At 35.9% G+C, this 24,895-nt stretch overlaps 1 protein-coding gene across 2 annotated transcripts in view; it reads right to left on the bottom strand.

Moving 5' to 3' along the window:
- Window positions 1-24,895, bottom strand: part of DNAH8 (dynein axonemal heavy chain 8) — a 491,513-nt gene that overhangs the window by 321,899 nt on the left and 144,719 nt on the right. For both annotated transcript variants that reach the window (XM_016431041.2, XM_016431044.2), the window contains exons 27-28: window positions 13,572-13,768; window positions 11,281-11,407 (exon numbers count right to left, since the gene is read on the bottom strand). In XM_016431041.2, coding sequence (XP_016286527.1) covers window positions 11,281-11,407; window positions 13,572-13,768 — 324 coding nt within the window. The remainder of the gene's footprint in view (window positions 1-11,280; window positions 11,408-13,571; window positions 13,769-24,895) is intronic.

Raw genomic sequence — 24,895 nt, 5'->3', positions numbered from 1 at the left:
CATTTGTGAATCCATCTGGACCTGGGGATTTTTTCTTAGGGAGTTTTTGATGGCTTGTTCAATTTCTTTTTCTGATATGGGATTGTTTAGGTAATTTATTTCTTCCTCTGTTAGTCTAGGCAATTTATATTTTTGTAAGTATTCATCCATATCACCTAGATTGCCATATTTATTGCCATATAATTAGGCATAAAAGTTTTTAATGATTGCCTTAATTTCCTCTTCATTAGAAGTGAGTTCTCCCTTTTCATCTTGGATACTGCCAATTTGGTTTTCTTCTTTCCTTTTTTTTTAATTAGACTGACCAGTACTTTGTCTATTTTATTTGTTTTTTCAAAATACCAGCTTCTAGTCTTATTTATTAAATCAATAGTTCTTTGACTTTCAATTTTATTAATTTCTCTTTTACAGCAATTTGCCTGCAATTACTGTATGAAAGGGAATAACTAAAAGGAATTATGATTTTGAGGAGGGAGAGAGAGTCGAGGGGAGAGGTTGATGAATAGAGATAGACACCATATCATATCTTGTAATGGAAGGATGCGGCTTCCCTTCTATCTTCCTTTGTTGGGCACACAATGCAGGAAGATAGAAATTAACCAAAATGCATGAATAAGGAATCAGGAGTGAGGTGAGAAAGAAGAAAGAGAATAAAGATAGAGAATCTTTAAAGGCACACTGGCTCTCCATCACTTGAGAGATCCATGTGGTCAGCAGGTAGATAGGAGTGAGAGAGAAAAAGCAAGAGAGGAAGAGCCAGAGAGAAAGACCCGGAGGGTCGTGCATCCTTCCTCTTTATTATGTGATGATGTCAGAGGTAGGTCATACATATAGAGGATTTACATTGGCTTGACAAATCTGTGACGTACAAGCTAGAGGCGGGTTAAGTTCAGCCCGCTCTTTTCAAACTCCCAGAACAAAGACCGCATGACTTGCTCATAAATTATACATTGGAATGCTGTCAGACCAGTCCAAAGCTGAGCTCTTTGTGAGGCTCAGGCCCAGAGATATCTCTGGCCCTGAGCTGTCTCATTAATTGCTCTGACCAAGTATAATGTAATATCAATATATCAACCACATTTTCCATGTGTATGTACCTGGAATCCTACATCCTTTGAGTTTTAGGTTCTCTAATTTAGTCTTCATCTGAGGATTTTTAATTTGTTCACTTTCTAGTTTTTTAATTTGCATGCCCAATTCATTGACCTCTGACCTCCTTAATTTGTTAATATATGAACTCAAGGATATAAACTTCCCCCTCAGTACTGCTTTGGCTGCATCCCAAAGGTTTTGAAAGAATGTCTCAACATTGTCATTTTCTTCAATAAAGTTATTGTTTCTATGATTTGTTCTTTGACTAACATGTTTGGAGAATGCCCAGTGGTTCCTGCTGCCGCCAGAGGCTTAGCTCTCTATTTGGTGAGGGAGGGGTCCTGGGACCTTCCTTCTGTCTTCCTCTTAAACCCAAGTGTTCTCGAATTCCGGCTTTTGGGGGGCGTACCTTTTGGATTGAGTCTACCAGGAGGGTTCCTTGGCTCTGTCTTGCTGTTAGGTTTGATTTTCAGCCCCCTGGGAGCATTCAGTTTGCAATTGGCAAGGAAGGGTATTCAGAGGTCTGAACTTCTGCTGCTTCTAGGCCTCCATCTTGACTCCGCCCCCTCAGATGCTGACATTGTTGCAAGTATTGCCAGAGCTAGCTTAATATTTGGGAGAGAGGAGATATTAGACTACCTACCAACCCGAAAATTACAGAGTCATTGTGCTGACCTCATTCTTGTATGCCTATAAAACTTGAACAATCTACTAGTACCATGCCAGGAAATTTAATCATTTCCATTTGAATTGTCATAGGATGTGCTGAAGATCACCTAGCAAGACCAGGATCTAGACTGAGGTCATTTGTCAAGCTGAACTTCAAATGGCTGACCATGCTTGAATACCAAATGTACATTTGCCTAAAAGGCTATTTTATGGAGAACTCACAAATGGTAAGCCCTTCGATGGAGGTTAGAAGAAGTGATACAAGGACACTCTAAAGGTCTCTCTGAAGAACACTGGTATTGATTATGAAACATAGAAAATATTGCATAGGACTGTCCACTAAGAAGGCACTATGCTCTATTAACAAAGCAGAATTTCAACAATGTGAGATGTGCAAATTTGGATACATTTCTATCTCTGATGTTTACATGGGTTAATTGTACTTGACCTGTGATAGAGCATCCCAGGCTCATATTGGTCTGATTGGCCACAGTTGGATATTCTGTACGTTGACCCCAACATAGTTTCTCCTCTTTGAGCACAAAGAACAATAGCCATTTGCTTAGAAGTGGGCCACCAAAGAGAATTGGTTTCTTCCCCCTAAGAATTATGTTTATCAATTAGCAAAGTTAATAAGTAGATATGTTAAGAATGAATGTTAATGTTATCAAGGAGATTTGCTTCCAGTGATGGCAAACCTTTTAGAGATGAAGTGCCTTGCCCACCGTACCCCAGGAGATGGAGTGCTACATCCTGCCTCCCTACCAAACCCCACTTACCCTAAACAGGGGAAGAAGGAAGGTCTCCCATTGGGCTCCTGGGCAGAGGAGCAGAGGAAGTGAGGAATGTCCTCAGGTGTATGGAGAGGGAGGGCAGCAGCTCCATCCTGAGTCCCTCTGACTTTCTAGTAATGAATTCTGGTGAGTGACTGAAGGCATGCCCACAGAGAGAGCTCTGTATACCCTTTTTGTCATGCCTGTCTGAGGTTTGTCATCACAGTTCTAGGCAAAGGCTAATTATCCCAGAAAGAGGAAGGCCCTATGCAAGGTTAAAGAATCTAGTATGTAACTACCATAATCCTACCAGATTCTTGACCACCCACAATTACAATTCTACCTGGGGGGTCTATACTTAGAGGGAAAGAAAAAACATACCTATTAATGAGATACCTCAGTTTTCAGAGATTAATCAATTAATCCACAAGCATTTATGAAATGTCTGTGATGTTGTGAATCTTAAAAATTCTCAGACCCTACTTCATAAGATTTGGTTAAGACCATTCCCCATTTTAAACAATGAAGGAACTTAGATCAGGAATGTGAGACCTCTACTCCACCCCTACTTAAGCATGCTTTAGGGGAAGAAACTCCTTGCTTAACAATGAAAAATACTTAAACCCATACTTATAGTAAGGCAAAAATTCTTAAGTTGTGCCTATTTTTAGATCTAATACAAAAGGGTGCTAAGTACCTATAAAGGTCAGGCAACTTGTGAATTTACAAGGAGCAAAGAAGTGAGAACTTACTCAGAGGTTTTTTCAGGTGTGAACTTAATCAAAAGTTTAAGTCTACTCAAGTGTGAATTAAGAATGGCCTGTCCTTTGGAAAACGTCTACTGTGATTGGTAGATGTGAGAACTTAGGGGAGGTGACATAGGAGAAAATTCCCTTTAAAAGGAGGTCAAAAAGGAGGTCTCAGATATTCAGCTGGGAAAAGCTGAATTGGGAGGATAGATTCAGCTGGAAAAAGCTGAATGGGAGGAGGCAGCTGGTGTCTCTCTGAACACTAGAATCTTGCTTGGACAAATCTTGTGGTGAGTGGATAAAAGACTGACTGATCTCTCTCTTAGGGTTTTCAGCCTAGGCTGGCTCATGCTGGTTGGTCTAACCCTTTTTCTCATTATTTCCTCTCTCTCTCTCTCTCTCTCTCTCTCTCTCTCTCTCTCTCTCTCTCTCTCTCTCTCTCTCTCTCTCTCTCTCTCTCTCATTAATTCCTCATTTGTATTAATTAAAATCTCTACAAAACCCAGCTGACTTGGGTATATTTAATATTTGGGAATTTTCCCCTGGTGACCACCTTATATTTGATTTTAAAACAAGACACTGTCTTGAAACCATGTTTTCTGTGGTCACAATTTAGGCCAACCACTCTTTTATCTGTAACAGTTTATGACTCCCATTATTTTAATCATCACAATGTGCCATGCCTATACTAGATATACTCACAAAGAATGAAATAATCCCTACTATCAGTGAATTTACATTCCAAAGCAATTTTATTTTGGTCTGGAAATTTTCTTGAATGTCCAGGAAGAAACACAGTCATTTTTTTTTATCTCACCAGGAGACAAAGGTAAAATGGACAAATATAAACTTCTCTCCTCTGCACCTGGCATAATACACTATGAGGGCTCACCTTAAAACAGAAAGGAAAAATTTGACTTTTTTCCCCTTCATTTAGAAACTTTATGTGATTTGAATGACCATATTTATAAGCTTTTTAGAGCTGGAAAAGACCTTACACATCAAATAAAAGTAACAACAAAAGTCCACATTTATAAAGCACTAGAAATAGGTACTATTCTTATTTCCATTTTACAGATAAAGAAGCTGAGGTACTAAAATGATAAATGGTTTGCCCATGGTCACACAGCTTGTGTCTGAAGCAGGATACCCATTTAATTATACCTGACTCTAAGAACAGTGCTTTATGCATTGAGCTTCCCTACCTGCCTGAGTCCAAATGCCTCATTTAATAGAAGAGATTAGGCTTTCAGAGGTGAAATGAATAAGAGAACCTGCCTCTGAACTTCAGCCTTATGTATTTATTTTACATTTACTTATCTGGATACATGTGAACTTCAAATTACTCCTGCCTACTCCTTCTAGTATGATATAAACTCCTCAATGACAGGTACTATTTTAAATTTTTACATTAATCCAGTGCCTAGCCCAAAACCTTCTACATAGTAGGTGCAAAATAAATCATTATTCAATGCAATTTTGAGGGATAACTGCCAAATCTGCCAGTGCTTTTTACAAAGTGGAAATTTAGTGAAGGAAAACGAGCATACGGTTCTACCTCCAAATGAGGGGGAGGGGTGAGCAAAAAAACACAAAAGAAATGACCCAGATAATATGATGCTTATTCATATTCAGTAATATTCATCTTTTTTAAATAGTAATCGCATCTATCTAGTGTAAGAGTTAAAATAGTTATGGCCATAAACTGTAGTGATTAAAAGAGTGGAAGATATAAATTGTAGTAGATATGAGTGGATGAGTAAGTTGTGACTGCAGAAAATGTTTTCACTACAGTGTCTTGTTTTTAAATCAAATATATAAGGTGGTCACCAGGGAAATATTCCCAATTATTAAAATATACCCAAGTCAACTGGGTTTTATAAAGATTTTTAATTAATTAATACAATGAGGAATTAAAGAGAGAAAGAGAGAAAAAGAGGGAATAATGAGAAAGGGATAAGCCGGCCCTGGCCAGTCCTTGCCAACCCAGGCCTAAGCCCTAAGAGAAAAGATCAGTCAGTCCTTAATCACTCACCACAAGATCTGTCCAAGCAAGGATTCTAGTGATACTAGGCCAACTCCATCTCAGCTGACTTCACCAGCTCAATCCTCCATCTGAATAATAATCCGAATTCTTTCAGCTCTATCTGAGCTCCTATTTAAAGGGAATTTTCTCCTATGTCACATCCCCCAAATTCTTACATCTACCAATCACAGTAGATGATTTTCAAAAGACAGACCATTCTTAGTTCACACCTGAGTAGACTAATCTTTTGAGTAATTCACACCTCTTTGTTCCTTATAAGTTCACAAGTTGCCTGACCTTTATAGATACTTAGCATTCTTTTGTATTATATCCAAAAATAGGCATGGCTTAAAGAACTTTTTGTCTTACTATAAGTATGGGTTTAAGTACTTTTCATTGTTCAGCAAAGAATTTACAACTTTATCTTCCCCTAGGTCAGACTTAAGAAGGGGTGGAGTAGAGGTCTCACATTCCTGATCTAAGTACCTGATCTAAGTACTGCCCAAATGGAGAATGGTCCCAATGGGGAATGGTCTTAACCCAACCTTATGAAGTAGGGTCTGGGAAATTTTTAAGGTTCACACTAGTAAGCTATGATATTAAAATTAATACAGGATAGGTTTGTTGTTATTGTTATATGAAACAAAACAAAGTTTATGGAACAGGAGTTGAGTGACTCTGATGCTCCTGCCCATGTGGTAGATACTGGGAAGCCTAAGAGTATAAATGATATGTTATGGAAGTGCCTTGGCAAGACTCAAGAGGACATGTAGACATTCTAGAACTGTTTCTGGTCTGCTAATCCCATGAAACGTTTTAAAATTGACTGTGTAAGCAGAACTGGAGATGCCTTCAAAAGACCCTAACTCTTGCTGGCCAGAGCATAAACTATTCTCTGTCTGCTCTCTCTTGCTGCATTTCTCTGCTCTCATAGACTGACTCAGCCAACTCCATCAGAGGCTGCTGAAAAGGGGAGAGATCTTGGCTAATATATGGCTTCATCAAAATATGCTTTGGTCCTACACCTTGACTTGTTTTATGAAAAAAAAGTTAATCTAAGGATCCAATATTGTTAATTTGATAGTTTATTTAATAATTTAATGTTAATCAGAAGAGTGAGCCTCCAGGCTCCTGGGAGCCACACAAGGTCCATGATTCTAGGAATCTGAGTTCATGTCATGTTTTATAGCTAGCCTAACAGTGACACTGTAAGAAATAAGGAGTAACCTTTGGAGCCCAGATCAGCAGTATATGATCAGGCAGAGATGCCAACTTGATGGGATGAAATCTATCAAAAAGCTATATTAACAGTAAACCCCTAGAGACTGAGGTAGCATGAGAGAGAGAATGGTATAAGCTGTTGAGTGGAAATGTTTGTACTTCTGTTTTGTTAGATGTTCTAGTTAAATATCCCTTGGTAAACAAATAAATGTTGCTTAAATAGAACTGAGATGTTAATTAATCATGGGTGACTGAAAGTGGGGCAGAAAACATCTGAGTATCTGAGCCAGTAGCATTAGAGAAGAGTCATCCTAATTTCCTATCGTATTCCTAGAATCCTGGCCTTACTCTGGGAGGAGGACCAGGCTTTATTCATAGCAGGTGCATATATGTTAAGTACTGATATTACATCATTGTCTATAGTATTTATCAAGATGTAATTAACTTCCTTATCTCTTCTAATCATATCTGTTTTTCCTTTAGCTCTGAGATCATGATTGCTGCTCCTGCTGTTTTTATCTCAGTTGAAGCCCAATAGATTCTTGACTCTAGCCCCTTAATTTTACTCTGCCTCAAATATGTTTCTTGTAAACAACATATGGTAGGATTTTGTTTTTTAATCCACTCTGCTATCCACTTCTGTTTTATGGGTAAGTTCATTCCATTTATATCCACAGTTATGACTACCATTTGTGTATTCCCCTCCATCTTGTTTTCCTCTTTTAATACTGCCTTTTTCTCCTGTCACTCTTTCCCTCCACATCAGTATTTTACTTTTAATAACTTCCCCATTCTCCCCCTTCCTTATATCACTCCCCTTCCCATCACCACCCTTCTTATTCCCTTCCTATATTACTACAGGGTAGAATAGTATTCTCCTGCTCTGTGCCGCTTTATGTGATATAATTTACCCCCATTTTAACTTTTCTCTTCCTGTTTCTCTTAGTACAATCCTCTTTTTCATGCCTAGATTTTTTTGTGTATCATCCTAAAAAGCTAATACAACATCCTCTGTCTATAAATGCTTCTTCTAACTACTATGATAATGATAAAAATTTAAGTTACTTTCCATATATGAATATAACAATTTAACCTTATTGAAGTCCTTAAATTTTCTCTTTAAGTCTGGTCTTTTCTTCAGGAATGCTTAGAAATCTATTAAATAAACATACTTTCCCCCAAAGGAATATAGGCAATTTTGATGGGTAGTTGATTCTTGGTTGTAAATCCAGTTCCCTTGCCTTTGGAGTATGATATTCTAAACCTTCTGGTCCTTCAACGTGTAATTCTGACTGGGATTCCATGATATTTGGATTGTTTCTTTCTGGCTGCTTGCAGTATTTTCTCCTTGACCTGCAAGCTTTTGAATTTGGCTATTTCCCAGGAGTTATCATTTGGGGATTTATTGTAGGAGGTGGATTCTTTCAATTTCTATTTTATCCTATTCTTTAATAATTTCTTGTATTATTATATCTAGGCTTTTTAAATGATGACTTTCAGGCAGTCCAATAATTTTTAAATTGTCTTTCCTGAATCTGTTTCCCAGGTCATTTTTTTTTCAATGAGATATTTCATATTTTCTTCCATTTTTTCATTCTTTTGATTTTGTTTTATTGATTCTCAATGTCTCATGAAGTTATTACTATGAATTCTATTTGCCCAGTTCTAATTTTTAAGGAATGAATTTCTTCCATGATCTTTTGATCCTTCTCCATTTGATCTATTCTACTTTTCATGGAACTTTTTTTTAATTGGATTTTTTTTTTACTTCTTTTTCCAGTACGTCAATGCTGTTTTTAGTAAACTCTTTTCTTCAGTTGATTTTTATGGCTCATTTTTAGTTGCCCAATTTTGCTTTTTAAGCTGTTGTTTTCTTTTGGTATTACTTTCATTTATTTTTCCCAATTTCTTTCAATTTTCCTTTGATCTGTCTTATTTGATTTTTAAATTCCTTTTTGAGTTCTTCCAGCCCCTGAAGTCAATTGACATTTTTCTTTGAAGTTCTGCATGTGTTTTCTTGGATCTCAGTGTCTCCTACTGACTCTGTACCTTGCTCTTCGTCTACATAGAAATTTTCAAGGGTTAGGTGTTTCTTTAACTGTTTGCTCATTTTTTCTAGCCTTATTTGGTGTGCAGACTGGGAGTTCTGAAAGTTGTTGATTCTCTCTTCTCTACTAGACTCAGTACTTAGAGCTATTTTGTCCTACAGCAAAGGGCTTCACCACAAAGCAGGCTTGAAAGGGCTAGGCACTGTGGACTTCTGGGCCTCACTGTGGGCTGGTGCCAGGGCCTGGGACTTCAATGGGTGAATCTGGGATGTGGAGTGCTCTGTTGTTGATGTAGGCAGGGTCCCAGGATCCCAAAGCTGGCTTATGTCCTGGCTTGGAACCTGGTGTAGTAGGTGGAGGGGGTGATTGGTCAGTACTCTGTATAGTTTTGCTTCTAGTTCCCCTTATCCCATGGAAATCAACTCTCTCTGCCAACCTTTTAAATTGTGTTCAGGACCTTCATGCTGTTGTTTTTTGACTCTTGCCACCATTTTGAGGCTCTTTAAAAGCTTGGTTTGGAAGGATTATCGAGTGTTTTTAGCTTTCACTGTTACTGAGCCTCCATCTTGGCTCTGCCCTGTCCCCAAATGTAGCACAATGATAAGAAAACTACAAGTGCCTCTTTCACATCATAGAGGGTGAAAGGAGCAGGGGAAGACAGGGAAAAGGTACCCTCATTCCCTGGACAATCCACATAAATTTTGGGGGGTTCTCCCTTCATACCAAAAAAGTCGTCTGATTTTTTTCTCTTCTTATGGGGTACTTATAGTGCTTTACTATAAAATTATACATAACAGAACATATATTTTATACATTCATGGGTTAATAAACTTTTAAAGATATATTTTCATTTATAACCTTTGTGTCATCTCTTGGCTTTTGCATTCTTTCCACAAACTTTAATGTTTCATTTATTTTAACTTAAAAAAGGAAACATTGTTTATGATATTAAAAGATAAAATGTGTTGATATTATATAATACTATGCACATATTTGATGCATTTTTGAGTTTCTAAACTTTTCCTGTGTTGTCTATTGGCCTTTGAGTGTCATCTGCAAATTCCACAAAACTCCCCCAAGATTCCAATTTAATTTCTTATGCCAATCTGAGATATTTTGAAACTGTGACTTTTCACAATGTAGAAGGGATATCTGTATAACTGACCATACCAATAACAAAAACAATAAAAATAATTTGATTATTTCAACAAATGAAGAAAAATAATTTTGGCAAAATAACACCATCCAACCCTTATTTAAAACATTAGAAATCACAGGAATAAATGAAGTTTTCCTTAAAGTGATAAGTAATACATATCTAAAACCAAGAGAAAGCATTATAATATGGATAACCTAGAAGCCTTTCTAATGAAATCAAGGATGAGGGAAGGATACTCATTGCCACCATTACCATTCAATATTGTGCTAGCTATAGCAATAAGATGAGAAAAAGCAATAAGCATAGGCAATTAAGAAACAATTGCAGATGATATGATTACCTAAAGAACCCTAGAAAATCATCTAAAATTAATCAAAACAATTAGCAATACTTCAGCAAAGTTGTAGGGTAGAAAATAAATCTGTACACATCAACACCATTTCTTTATATCACTAACAAAATGCCAGCAGGAAGAAATATAAAGGGAAATTGCATTTAAAATAATTAAAGACAATATGAAATAATTGAGTCTGCCTGTCAAGACATACAAAGCAACTATATGAACACAATTACAAAACATCCTTCACATAATTAAAGAAATATTAGTTGGTCATGGGTTGAGTCAACATAATAAAAATGACCATACAACTTAAATTAACTTATTCATTCCATACCAATCAAACTGGCAAAGAATTACAGTAAAGAGCTAGAAAAAATAGTAACAAAACTCATCTGGTGGAACAAAGATCAACAATATCAAGGGAATCAATGAAAACATTATAAGGAAAAAGATCTAGTTGTACTAGGCTTCAAACCATACTACAAAACTACAGTCATCAAAACAAAGTAGTTCAAAAATGTAATGGAAACAATAAAAAATTAATTGAAAGGAATGTACAGTGGAGGTTTTATGCATATGTGTGGTGGAGGAAATAAATATTATCCTACACTTGACCTATTATCTATATTAAGTACCTTTCTAGAAAGGAACTTGCCAATCCCATTCAGGTGATACTCTAGAGATGAGCAATATCAAAAATTTACTTGAGTTTTTCCTGGAACTCCAGATTAGTGGTATAATTAGCCATGAACTTAAAAAAAAGCCTTCTTCACTCTTTGGATTGGGCTTTCCTATGAATTAATCTGAGTATGCATGAGCCATGTAAAGAGAGTTCTTCCTGGACAGTAAATAACTTTAAGTGTAGATTTTCATTATGTTACCACGCAACCTTTTACCTTGCTGAGTTTTATATGGGAGATTTAACAAGGAATTAGGTAGTTGATTTTTCATAATAGTATTATACCTTGATTCATTCATTCAAATAATTCTCCCTCCCTTCTCCCAGACCCATAGTAATTATATGAATCTATGCAAAACGTTTTTTTTGGCTATGGCCTTATTATAACTTAAGTTAAATGAGGGAATGAGTTTTGCTATCCTATATAAGCATGAGTACAATGTTTTTGCTTCAAAAATATCTTATTCACAAAATATATTAGAATAATTATTAGTGATCTTATGCTTTATGTAATAATAAAATACCTGTATGTAATTCAAGTGCTCCCACAACAATAGTAGGTTTCAACTCTTCAATCTCTTGTTCAAATGTAGCATAATGAAGAATTTCTGCTCTGATTTCTGTCAGAGAAGGATTGCTAGCCAAAAATTCCTGTGTATATAGTTTAAGCAGTTGTTAATATGTAAAGTTTTTAAGTTACAATTCTCAATGGTTCCTTTTTACAATAACATTTATATCCAAATTCTTACACATATGGGTTTTTAGAGTATTGAACTATAATCTGAATCCAGGAAGAAGTACCAGCATAAGTGAAATCACAGATCTGTCAACACATCTAAATATGTGTTATAAGATGAAATGATCCAAAAAAGAACATATCCTTAACAGAGCTAAAAGAAAAAGTTGTGATAGACTAGTGGTTTCTGCCTTTAATACTGCTTGGTTTCAACTAAAACAATTTTCAGAACCAACTGTGACTGACCTGTGAATACACTTTCATAGGAGCACCTCCTTATCATCATCACTCTCTATGGCACATGCAAACAAACCAGCAAGCCCCAAAACCGGACTCTGCTTTCTCAGCTATGCAGATGACAAGAAAATGATGCCTGGCCTTGGATGCCACATGGGACACTCATAGAAGCATCCGGTGGTACAGTGGATGGAGTGCTGGGCTGGAGTCAGTCTCAGTACTTACTGGTTGAGTGAGCCTGGGCAAGTCACTTTATACTTCATTGCCTCAGCTTCCTCAACTACAGAATGGGAGTATAATAACTCTTACCTTCTAGAGTTGTTATGAGGATTAAAATAGATTTTGGAAAGCACTTAGGACAGTGATGGCAAACATTTTAGAGACCACATGTTGTGTCCCACCCCCCTTCAAGTGCTGCATGTTCTCCACCACAAGCAGGTGAGGGAGGAAGTGCACCCATTGGACTGCTGGATGGAGGTGTGTAGGAAAAGAGAAATGTCCTTAGAAATTGTAGAGAGAGGGATGGAAATGGTCCATGCTCTCTGCTCTGCTCCAGCTCTGCCACCTATGAGCTGCCCACCCTGTGTGCTCCCATTGGGCTTCTGGGCAGAAGAATGGAGGATGGGGAAAATGTCATTGGACTTGGTGGAAAGGGGGAGGGGAGCAGCTCCGCCCAAGTCCCTCTGCCTTTTGAGTAATAAATTTGGGGTGGGGAGTGGTCTCATGCCCATAGACAGATCTCTGCATGCTATCTTTGGCACCCATGTCATAGTTTTGTCATCACTGCCTTGGAATATGGCACATAAGCAAGGATGGCAAATGGGTAGCATTCTTCAGATCCTCTTGTTCTTCTAAACAATCACTGGGTATAGAAATATTTTGCCTCACCATCAGTATACTGAATAGCTTCAGTAAGCTATACAACCAAATGATAACTAGTAATAAGGGTCACTCATCTCCTGATTCTTAGAGAATATGCTACTTGTTGAATGGGTAGTCATTTCACTAGAGGATCCACCTTTAGAGCTTAATGCTGAAAGAGGAGAATAATAAGAGCAGTAATAACAATGACATTTATATAGCCCTTTAAAGTTTGCAAATGAGAAGCAACATGGCAGAGTAGATAAAGGCCCAGCCTTAGGGCCATGAAGAGATGGGATGAAGTTTTGCCTCTGACACATACATCAGGTAAGTCACTTCATTTTTCAGTCTTCTAGGGGCCTCTGAGACTCTAAGTTTCAGAAAAATTTCTAACTTGAATTAGTAGAAAGACTTTCTTCATCCATGAATTCCCCAAACCAGTGAAACCACAAATCTAGTCCCTATATATATATGCATTGAGTTTGTAGAACATTTGACCTGTCTTATCACCATGGAGCCTCAAACCAGCTCTGTGAGGTAAGTTCTGTAGGTATTCTTCTTATTTTATACATGAGAAAATAGAAAATCAGAAAGGCTAAGGGACTTATGTAGGGTTACCGAGCTAGTAAATGGCAGCCTAAGCTTTAAACCTCAATCTTCCTGAAGGGAACTCTAAGATGAGATTTGAGGAACTGAAAACAGTCAATCCATTCAGCTAGAACACTCACTGATACCATAAGCAGTATTTAAGGTACTGACAGAGATTGTGTAATAGGGTGACTTGTGAGACACTATAGTGATGCACATTTCTGACTACAGGATCATGGGTGTAAAGCTGTGTAAGCCAAGAAACCAATACACTCCGACAGCAGAAAGGAGTTATTCTTTCCTTGGCATCCTTCCTACCAGTAGGAGACAAGTAAAGCAAATGAAAGCCAAGCCCCATGAAAAAAATTTGTAAACACATTAACTAAATTATACCTTAACTTTAGCATCTCGGTCCTCTGTCCAAAGAGCTTTATATTTCTGAAACTCCAACAATGCCTCAGAGGCTGCTTTCCTTAAAGAATTTACTGATGAAGAAAGAAGTAGGACCAATTTAGCAATGTCTTTGTGTTCTGCAACTCCAGGATAAAAATTTTTCAGCTTCCTTGCAGGAATAATTTCTTCATAGGACTCTAAAATATACATATATTTTAAACAGGAAACAAATTATTACTTTATAAAATGCCTACCCTTTAGTTTCCCTAATTAGCACAGTAGCCTATTTTAATATGCTTATAGTTTATATTTAATGCTAGCAATCCTTCTCTGACAGAAATCAGAGTAGAAATTCTTCATTATGCTGTATTTAACATTCGGATCTTACACTTTGCAATAATATTCTTCCAGGTAGTTCTACATGTGTTATTCTCAACACCAGACATTAAATAAAAAATGATTAAAATATGGAATGATGAGAATTTGAAAGAATTTTAAAATATATCTCTTTCTTTCCACTACCTTTATAAAGTCTTCTCTGGTCATCTTAGCCCCTAATGATTGTTTCTTATTTTGAATTCAGGTATTTATTATCTATTGCCTATTTTAGATAGATAGATAGATAGATAGATAGATAGATAGATAGATAGATAGATAGATAGATAGATATAGATATGTTGTGTGCGTGTGTGTGTATATTTCTCCACTTAGACTGTGAGCCCCTTAATTAAAATTTCCAAAACACTCCTTACAGCAAAAATAAAGATAGAATGATCATATAATTTATCATTAAATGACAAAACCTAGAACGAAGCTGACAATGAACACTGAGGACAAAAAAAAAGATATTTAGTCATTTAAAAAATTCTGGGAACTTACAGGGGCAGAGCCAAAATGGCAGAGTAATCCAGAGCACTCTGTCACCACAAAAATTCTCTGTGACCAAGATTAAAATATCACCACAAAATGAATACAGGAGTGAAAGAACCAACAAGGAGACAGGGTGAAACAACTTTCAAGAAAAGAAAAACCCAAAAGGTAGACAGAGAACATTTGGGGCACTGGGGTGAGAGGAGAGCAGAGTCAGCAAAAGGTTGAAGCAGGGGAGGGAAGAGCACGTCAAGGGCAAGCCACATGCCCCACCCCAGATCTTCTGTCCCAGGTTTGGAACCTAATCCCAAGCAAATATTCAGATCCCCAGATTCTACCTGAGCAAATAGTGGTACAAGCCAACCCATATCCCTTGAAATTTCAAACCCATGGAGAAGTCTGGAGTCCCATCCCAGGGCAGTCTGGGCTGAAGTGGGTTGATCCATATGAGCCCAGAGCAAAGACAGAAATCCTAGTCTGGGCTTGTGATAAGGACATAACACACAGTTTGGGTTTGCTGATAGTACTAAGTATCAAGTCCTGATCTTTTTGCCTAAAGCTCAGGGCAGAGCTCCAAGACAGGGCAATCAAGGGTGTGTTTGATTGGATCAAGTACACAATGAGACCAAAAACTTGAGCCTAGGCCTGGGGCTAGAATTTGATTAGCCCCTGATGTGATCAATTTAGAGTGAAATAAAAAGTTTACACCCAAGGCTAAGGCAAGTCTTTAAGCTATAATTATCACAGGGGTCAATTAAATCACTAGGGGGAAGGGGCTCTCAGAGCTCTCAGCCCTCAGACCATCACATCCCCCAAGAAATGAAATGAGCAAAAACTCAGAAACTAAGCTGAAAAAAATATCAAGGAAAGACGGAAGTTTAAGAGGGTATCCCAACTTCCCAGAAAATAGAGTCTACCTATAATTAGATAGGAAAAATGAGCAAAAAAAAGCACCTAACTCTAAAGAATTTTTATGGAAGCAGAGCAAGGTACAGAGACAAAAGGGAACAGTGAAAGCAAAGGAAACACTTGAAAAGTTTAAAAGAAAAATATGGGTTGGATACATATTCTGGAAGAGCTCAAAAAGACTTCAAAAACCAATTAAGAGAGGTAGAGGAAAAGTGGGAAAGAAAAATGAAACTGATGCAAGGAGAAATTAAAATGACATGAGGAAAAAAGGAAGTGATGAAGAAGAAATGGACCAATTGAAAAAAGAGAACCAAAAACTAACAGAGGAAAATCAGGCCTTAAAAATTAGAATTGACCATCTAGAAACTAATAATTTCATGATTAATCAAGAAACAATAAAGCAGAATCAAAAGGAATGGAAAAAAAAAACAAGAGGAAAATATGAAATATCTTGTTGTTGAAAAAACTAGCCTGGAAAGTAGATGTAGGAGAGACAATTTGAGAATTACTGGATTGCCTGAAAGCCATGACCAAGAAAAAACTTTGAGTATCACATTACAAGAAATTATCAAAGAAAACTGTTCAGAGATCCTTAAATGAGAAAATAAAATTGACATTGAAAGAAATTCACAGATCACCTTCAGAAAGAAATTCTCAAATGACAACTTCCAAGAAAATAGTTAAATTCAAAAGCCACCAAGCTAAGGAGAAAATTCTACAAACAGCCAGAAAGAAACCATTCAAATACCATGAAGCTACAATCAGGATCACACAGGATCTAACAGCTTTTACATTAAAGGATTATAAGGCATGAAATGTGATATTCAGGAAGGCAAAAGATTTGGGTTTACAACCCAGAGTCACCTATCCAGCAAAACTCCAGGGGAAAAAATGGACATTCAATAAGATAGAAATTTCCAAGAATTCCTGGGGAATAAGCCAGACTTAAATCAAAAAAATTTGAAGTCCAAACACAAGGCACAAGAGAAGCACCAAAATATAAATAAGAACACTCAGTATATTGACCAATATAGCAGCAAAGGAAAGTGATAAATGTTGTAGGGGACTTCCAAGCTAATATGGTCCTACAGTGGAAACATCTCTAGAGACCTAAAAAATAACCTCAGGGCAAAAACCTTTCAGGAGCTCAATACACTTTCCTTACATAGACCTCTGACCAGGAAGGGACAAGGCAATGACCACCAATTCCTAAGAACTACAATACACAACCACCAAAAAGAACAAAAAGAAAACCTTAACCCTTAATAATTATTATGCAGAAAAATCCATAATAAAAAAGAGACAGCAGGAGACAAAAAAACCAAGTAAACACACCCAAACTATAAAAAAAAAAAGAAATTGGTTACAAGTTCTTGAAGAGTTCAAATCTGAGATCATGAGAAAGATGGAAGAGATTTGGCAAGAAAAGTGGGAAATACTTTAAAAAGAAAATAACTGTTAAAAAGACAGAATATCCCACCTAGAAAATGAAGCCCAGAAATCAAATGAAATAATAAGCAAATTGAAGACCAGAAATGACCTGCTGGAGGCCATAAAAAGTAGCCTAGATCAAACCAAAAAGGAAAATCAAAAGATTTTAGCTGAAAACCAGTCACTAAAAACTAGAATTGGGCAAGTAGAAGCCAATGATCTAACAAGACAACAAGAATTAATGAAGCAAAGTCAAAAGAATGACAGAATAGAAGGAAACACAAAATATCTCATTAAGAGGGTAGTTGACTTAGAAAACAGATTTAGGAGAGATAACTTGCAATTCATAGGCCTACCTGAAAACCTGGAAATAACAGAAACCTTGACATCATAATACAAGAAATTATCCAAGAAAACTTCCCTGATGTTTTTCAACAAGAGTGCAAAATAGACATTGAAAGAATCCATAGATAACCCTCTATATTAAATCCTCAAAAGACAACCCTGTAAAAATTAAATTATATCTCTAATAATAAAATTATTATATTTTATGAGGTTTATCATTAGAAATCAAGGAATATAGGGGATACAAAATAAAAACCACGTGCCCATGGCTGGTTAGTCATTTCAGCCATCCCCACCTTAACACCACACTTGCTGTATCATTGCAAAGGAAGTGAGCAAGGGTGGCATTACTGCCAGTTAAACACCAATTGTGATCTCGCCAACGTGGAAACGCAGGAGAGATTATAGAGAATTTTGGGAAATACCAAAGACTTCTGGGGAATGAAGTCTAGGATTCAAAATCTCCATTTATATACAACCCCCAGAAATGTAATTGCCAAATTCAAGAGCCTCCAAGCTAAGGAAAAAATACTACAAGAAGCCAGAAAGAGAAGATTCAGATATTAAGGAATATCAATCAGGATTATACAGGATCTGGCAGCCTCCTCACTAAAGGACGACAAGGCTTGGAATATGATATTCAAAAAGGCAAGACAATTGGGTCTACATTCAAGGATCACCTACACATCAAAACTGACTATATACTTCCAGGGAAAGTATGGGCTTTCAACAAAATAGAAAACTTCCAAAAATTTGTAAAGAAAAGACCAGAATTAAATGGAAAATTGGATCTCCAAATACAAAAAAAAAAAAAAACAAGAGAAAAGGTATCAAATTCAATCTTATCCTATAGGGAAGTTGAGAGGGAAAATCCAAGGGGGGGCAGTGAGTTGGGGAGTACCAAAAGGGAGGGAGAGAGAGGGAGGATGGAATTTAATAGACCCTAAAATATAAAAGGGGAATAAAAATGGATGTGGAGGAAAGGGAAGGTGGGGAGCAAAGCAATACTAGGGAGGGAGAGTGTGTAGGGTTAACTTTAAAATATCCTAAAGAAAAATAAGAGGGGAATAAGAAGAGAGGAGGGATAAAGGAAAGTAAAATAAGGGTGGGGATTAGGGGAATTGATTAAAAACAAAACACTGATGTAGAAGGAAATAGCAAATAGAAGAAAGGACAGAAGAGGAAGAGGAAATCAAAATGTTTGGGAATACACAGGTGGCAATTATAACTCTGAATGTGAATAAGATGAACTCACCCATAAAACAGAAGCAAATAGTAGAGTCGATTAGAAACCAAAATCCTACCATATGTTGTCTACAAAAAACACACATGAGGCAGGTAGACATACACAGGGTAAAGGTAAGAGACTAGAGCAAAATCTATTGGGCATTAACTGAGAAAAAGAAGGGAGGAGTCATAATCATGATATTTGACAAAGCCAAGGTAAAAATAGATCTGATTAAGAGAGATAGGGAAGGTAATTACATCCTGATAAAAGGCAATATATACAATGAAGTAATATCAATAATCAACATGTATGCACCAAATGGTATAGCATTCAAATTTCTAAAGGAGAAATTGGTGGAGCTCGAGAAGGAAATAGATAGTAAAACTATGCTAGTGGGAGATCTGACTATTCCTCTATCAGGTCTTGATAAATTAAATTAAAAAATAAATAGGAAAGAGGTAAGAGATGTGAATGAAATCTTAGAAAAAATAGAGTTAATAGATATGTGTAATAGATAAATAGGAAAAAAAAGAATATACCTCCTTTTCAGAAGCACATGGTACATTCAAAAAGATTGACCATGTACTAAGGCATAAAAACATGGCAAACAAGTGCAAAAAGGCACAAATAATAAAAGCAACCTTTTCAGAACATAATGCAACAAAAATATTAATTAGTAAGAGGACATGGAGAGGCAAACCAAAAATTAATTGGAAACAAAATCAGTAATCATAGAAACAATTAATACTTTCATTTAAGAAAATGACAATGATGAGCCATCCAATCAAAATTTGTGGGATGCATCCAAAGCACACAGGGGGAAATTTTTTATCCTTGAATGCACATACTAACAAATTAGGGAGGGCAAAAGTAAATGAATTGGGCATGCAAATTAAAAAACTAGAGAGTGACCAAATTAAAAATCCCCAGATGAAAACTAAATTAAGGATCCTAAAAATTAAAGGAGAAATTAATGAAATCCAAAGTAAAAGAACTAGTGAATTAATAAATAAGACTAAAATATGGTACTTTGAAAAAGCAAACAAAATAGATAAAGTACTGGTCAATCTAATAAAAAAAGGAAAGAAGAAAACCAAATTGGCAGTATCCAAGATGAAAAGGGAGAACTCACCTCTAATGAGGAGGAAATAAAGGTAATCATTAAAAACTAGTTTGCCCAAGTATATGGCAATAAATATGGCAATCTAGGTGATATGGATGAATATTTACAAAAATATAAATTGTCCAAATTAACAGAATAAGATATAGAATACTTAAATAATCCCATATTAGAAAAAGAAATTGAACAAACCATCAAAGAACTCCCTAAGAAAAACTCCCCAGGACCAGATGGATTTACAAGTGATTTCTATCAAATATTCAATGAACAACTAATCCCAATACCATACAAACTATTAGGACCAGATGGATTTACAAGTGATTTCTATCAAATATTCAATGAACAACTAATCCCAATACCATACAAACTATTTGTCATAATAAGCAAAGAAGGAGTTGTACCAAATTCACTTTATGACACAAATATAGTATTCATTCCACAGCCAGGCAGACCAAAAACAGAGATAGAAAACTACAGACTAATCTCCTTAATGAACATAGATGCAAGTCTTATATATAATACTACCAAAAAGACTCTAGCAAGTGATCATCAGGGTTATTCACTATGATCAGGTGGGATTTATACCAGGAATGCAAGGATGGTTCAATATTAAGAAAATCATTCACATAATTGACCATGTCAACAAGCAAATCAACAAAAATCACATGATTATCTCAATAGATGAAGAAAAAGCTTTTGACAAAATATAACACTCATTCATATTGAAAACACTAAAAAGTATAGGAATAGAAGGGCCTTTCCTAAGCATAATAAACAGTATATATCTGAAACTATCAGCAAACATCATCTGCAATGGGGATAAACTAGAAGCCTTCCCAATAACATCAGGAATGAAACACGGATGCCCATTATCACCTCTATTATTTAACATTCTACTAGAAACACTAGCAATAACAACTAGAGAAGAAAAAGAAATTGAAGGTATTAAAATATGGCAATGAGGAGACCAAGCTATCACTCTTTGCAGATGACATGGTGGTCTACTTAAAGAATCCTAGAGAATCAATTTAAAATCTAGTGGAAATAATCAACAATTTTAGCAAAGTTGCAGGATATAAAATAAACCCACATAAATCATCATATATTTCTAACACATCCCAGCAGCAAGAGTTAGAAAGAGAAATTCCATTTAAAATCACCCTAGACAATATAAAATACTTAGGAATCTACCTGCCAAGGCAAACACAGGAATTATATGAATACAACTACAAAACATGTTCTAGAAAATTAAAACTAGATGTAAACAATTGGAAAAATATTAATTGCTCATGGGTAGGACAAGCTAACATAATAAAAATCACAATCCTACCTAAATTAATTTACTTATTCGGTGCCATACTATCAAACTACTAAGAAACTTTTTTTATTGAATTAGAAAAAGTTATAACAAAGTTCATTTGAAAGAACAAAAGATCAAGAATATCAAGGGAAATAATGAAAAAAAAATGTGAAGGGTTGGAGCCTAGAAGTACCAGATCTAAAACTGTACTATAAAGTCATGGTCATCAAAACAATTTGATATTGGTTAAGAGACAGAAGGGAAGATCAGTGGAATAGTCTTGGGGGAAATAACCTCAGAAGACAGTGTATGAAAAACCCAAAGAGCCTAGATTTTAGGACAAAAAATACACTATTTGAAAAAAAAACTGCTGGGAAAATTGGAAAATAGCATTGGAGAGATTAGGTTTAGATCAACATCTCACACTCTACACCAAGATAAATTCAGGATGGATGAATGACTTGAATATAAAAAAGGAAACAAAGTAATTTAGGTGAACATAGAATAGTTATCCTGTCAGATATAAGGGAAAGGAAAGATTTTAAGACCAAGTAAGAGTTAGAAAAAATTACAAAATGTAAAATAAATAATTTGGATTACATTAAATTAAAAAGGTTTTATACAAAGAAAACCAATGCAATCAAAATTAGAAGGGAAATAACAAATTGGGAAAAATCTTTATAACAAAAACCTCTGACAAAGGTCTAATTACTCATATTTATAAGGAGCTAAATCAATTGTACAAAAAAATCAAGTCATTCCCCATTTGACAGATGGGCATCAGACATGAATAAGCAATTTTCAGATAAAGAAATCAAAACTATCAATAAGCACATGAAAAAGTGTATACATCTCTTATAATTAGAGAAATGCAAATCAAAACAATTCTGAGGTCCCACCTCACCCCTAATAGATTGGCTAACATGACAACAATGGAAAGTTATAAATGTTGGAGATGTGGAAAAATTGGGACATAAATGCACTGCTTGTGGAGTTGTGAATTGATCCAACCATTCTGGAAGGCAATTTGAAACTATGCTCAAAGGGCTTTAAGGGACTGTCTGCCTTTTTCTCTAGCCATATCACTGCTCGATTTGTACCCCCCAAAAGATAAGAAGACTTGTATAAAGCTATTTATAGCCACACTCTTTGTAGTGGCAAATAATTGGAAAATGAGGGTATGCCCCTCGATTGAGGAATGACTGAATAAATCGTGGTATCTGATGGTGATGGAATACTATTGTACTGAAAGGAATAATGAACTGGAGGATTTCTATGTGAACTAGAGAACACAGAAACTGATACACTATGGCGCAATCAAGTGAAATGGACTTTTCTACCAGCAACAATGCATTGACAGAGGACAATTCAGAGGAACTTACAAGAAAGAATGCTATCCACATCTAGAGAAAGAACTGTGGGAGTAGAAATGCAGAAGAAAAACAACTGCTTGATCACATGTGTTGATGGTGATATGATTGGGGATGTAGACTCTAAATGATCACCCTAGAGCAAGTATTAATATGGAAATAGGTTTTGAACAATGATACAGGTAAAATCCAGTGGAATTAATTGCTCATTGGTTACAGGAAGGGGTTGGGAGGAGGGGAGGAAAAGAACATGAATCATGTAACCATGGAAACTTATTCTAAATTAATTAATTAAATAAACTTTTAAAAAAACATATGATGGATCACATGGTTCAATGGTGAAATGATGGGGGTTTTGATGTTAAATGATCACTCTATTGCAAATATGAATAACATGGAAATAAGTTTTGAACAATGATACATGTATAACCCAATGGAACTGCTTCTTAGCTCCAGGAGGGGGAGGGAAGATTGGTGGGACAAATCATGAATCATGTAACCATGGAAAAATATTCTAAATCCATTAATTAATTAAAAAAATAAAAACTCTAAAGAAGATAAGATATAGAAAAAAAGGATGGAATGATGACAGTAAATGACTGAGAAGACAAAGTTATTCAATTTTTATTTTCCTCTTGTTTCCTCTATCTTGTGCAATGAAGTATTCTAGACAATCCAACACTCACTGGAGTATCAGCCCTTTACTGGAACTAATTTTATTTAGCCTTATCAAAATTCTAGCAGAATGCTACAAGCAACAATTTGGGATAAGTTAAGTACATATTTTAACCCTCATTCATTGAAGAATAAAAGGACAGACAATACAGAGACAAATAGACAGGTGAGCTATACTTTTGGTCATATGTATGCCCAGGTAGGGAGTACAGGCCACTGGCACTACTTCTCCCCTACTCTTGGAACCCTTGTAACAGTCCTTGCCTTGACCACTGCCATGAAAAAGAGACCAATTTGACCAGTTAGTTCTTCCTCTATGCACACTCAGTTCTGACCCAGAAACCAGTCAATAGGTCTTTTCTTTGCCATGTGGTAAGTAGAAGGAAAACATCAACAAATACCTACACAAGTTCTGAAGTAGAAAGCCAGGCCCCTCCATTCCACATCAACACAAACTTCCAGAAAACAAGTTTACCAGGTGCCCAGGCTCCCAAGTCCTATGCCATCATTAGACAGTTTTTCCTGTTCCACTTTAAGCTTGACCTCAAATTGTTTTGAGGCTAAGTAACTTAAACAATATCATAAAGCTTGTAAATGTTCCTGCCCATATTTGAACTGAGAGAGGTCTTCCTGATTCCAGGCCCAGCATTCTATCTACTGTGCTATCCTAAACATCGTTTGCTACAACTAAGCTGCCATCTTGGCTGTGTCTTCAGTAAAATCAAATAGTGATAAATGCAAAATCTTATAATTTGGGTTAAAATATTTTTAAAATTCACTTCATATGTACAAAGTGAGGAAGGTATAGTAGGGCAGCAATTGCTCTGAAATGATGAAAGGGATAATTTCAGAGAAACCTGAGAGGACTTTTATGAACTAAAGAAGAATGAAGTGAGCAGAATCAAGAGGACAAATTATATAGTAACAATACTGCTGAAAATAAAAACCACTGTAAAAGACTCATCAAATTCAATTTTACTCCAGAAGATTGAGCATAAAGCATACTATTACCTATCACATGACATAAGGGTGATGTACTCTACATATAGAATGAGACCTACATTTGGGAGAATGGTAGATGTCTGCAAATGCTTTTCTTGACTGTGACTACTTGCTATAAGGAATATGTTTTTATTTTCTATTTATGGGGAAAGGATAAATAAATTAGATCAAAACAATAGATATTGATAAAAATAAGATAATATAAAAAATAAATTAAATATTAGTGATTCGTCTAACAAAAAAGAAAAAAAGAATGGTTTTCAGGAAGAAGGATGTGATACTTCCTCTGCAATTTGCCCCATTCAGGCTGGATGCAGAATATTGTGTTCAGTACTGGGTACCACATTTTAAAAGATATTGATAAACTAGATTGAATTCACTGGGGCAACCACGATGCATAAGGGCCTTGAGTCCATGCCAAAGAGAGAGAAACTGAAGGAACTGGGATATATATATCCTGTATAAAAAGAAGACTGGAGGAAGAAAGGAATAATTTTCTTCCAAGTATTTGAGGAGCTGTTATTTTTAGGAGAAATTAGACTTGCTCAGTTTGTTCTAGAAGACAGAATCAGGAGCAAGCAATGACAGTTACAAAAAGGCAAATTTCAACTTAATCTGAGGAAGAAACTTCCTAACCATCTGAGTGATTCAAAAATGGAATGAAATCTCTCATAAGGAAGTGGGCTCTCCTTCACTGGAAACATTCAAGAAGTTGGATGACAATTTAGTAGTAATATAGAGAAGTGGGTTGGCTTGGGCTCTGGACTTTGTGGTTTCTTCCAATTCTGAGAGTTGTTTAAATAATTTTGCTCTTTCTACTACATTATGGTGCTTTAGTAAATGTTAAGACACAACAATATATGATACATTTATTTGTTTTTAATTTTTATTTCGCCTTTGTAAGTGAAATTGTCTATCAGTGTTTATTTTTTTTTGTCTTTTTTCTTAAAGATAATTTTCTTTGGTATCTTTCATTCGACTCTTTCTCCCCAGAAGGTTTAAATCTCATACTTTATGATTTTTTTAATTAAGAAGTACAGTTCTCCTCTACGTATTAAGAAAAGAAGTTATTAC

Source organism: Monodelphis domestica, chromosome 2, assembly GCF_027887165.1.
Source record: "Monodelphis domestica isolate mMonDom1 chromosome 2, mMonDom1.pri, whole genome shotgun sequence".
NCBI lineage: Eukaryota > Metazoa > Chordata > Mammalia > Didelphimorphia > Didelphidae > Monodelphis > Monodelphis domestica.
This window is presented reverse-complemented; position numbering and strand designations above follow the sequence as displayed.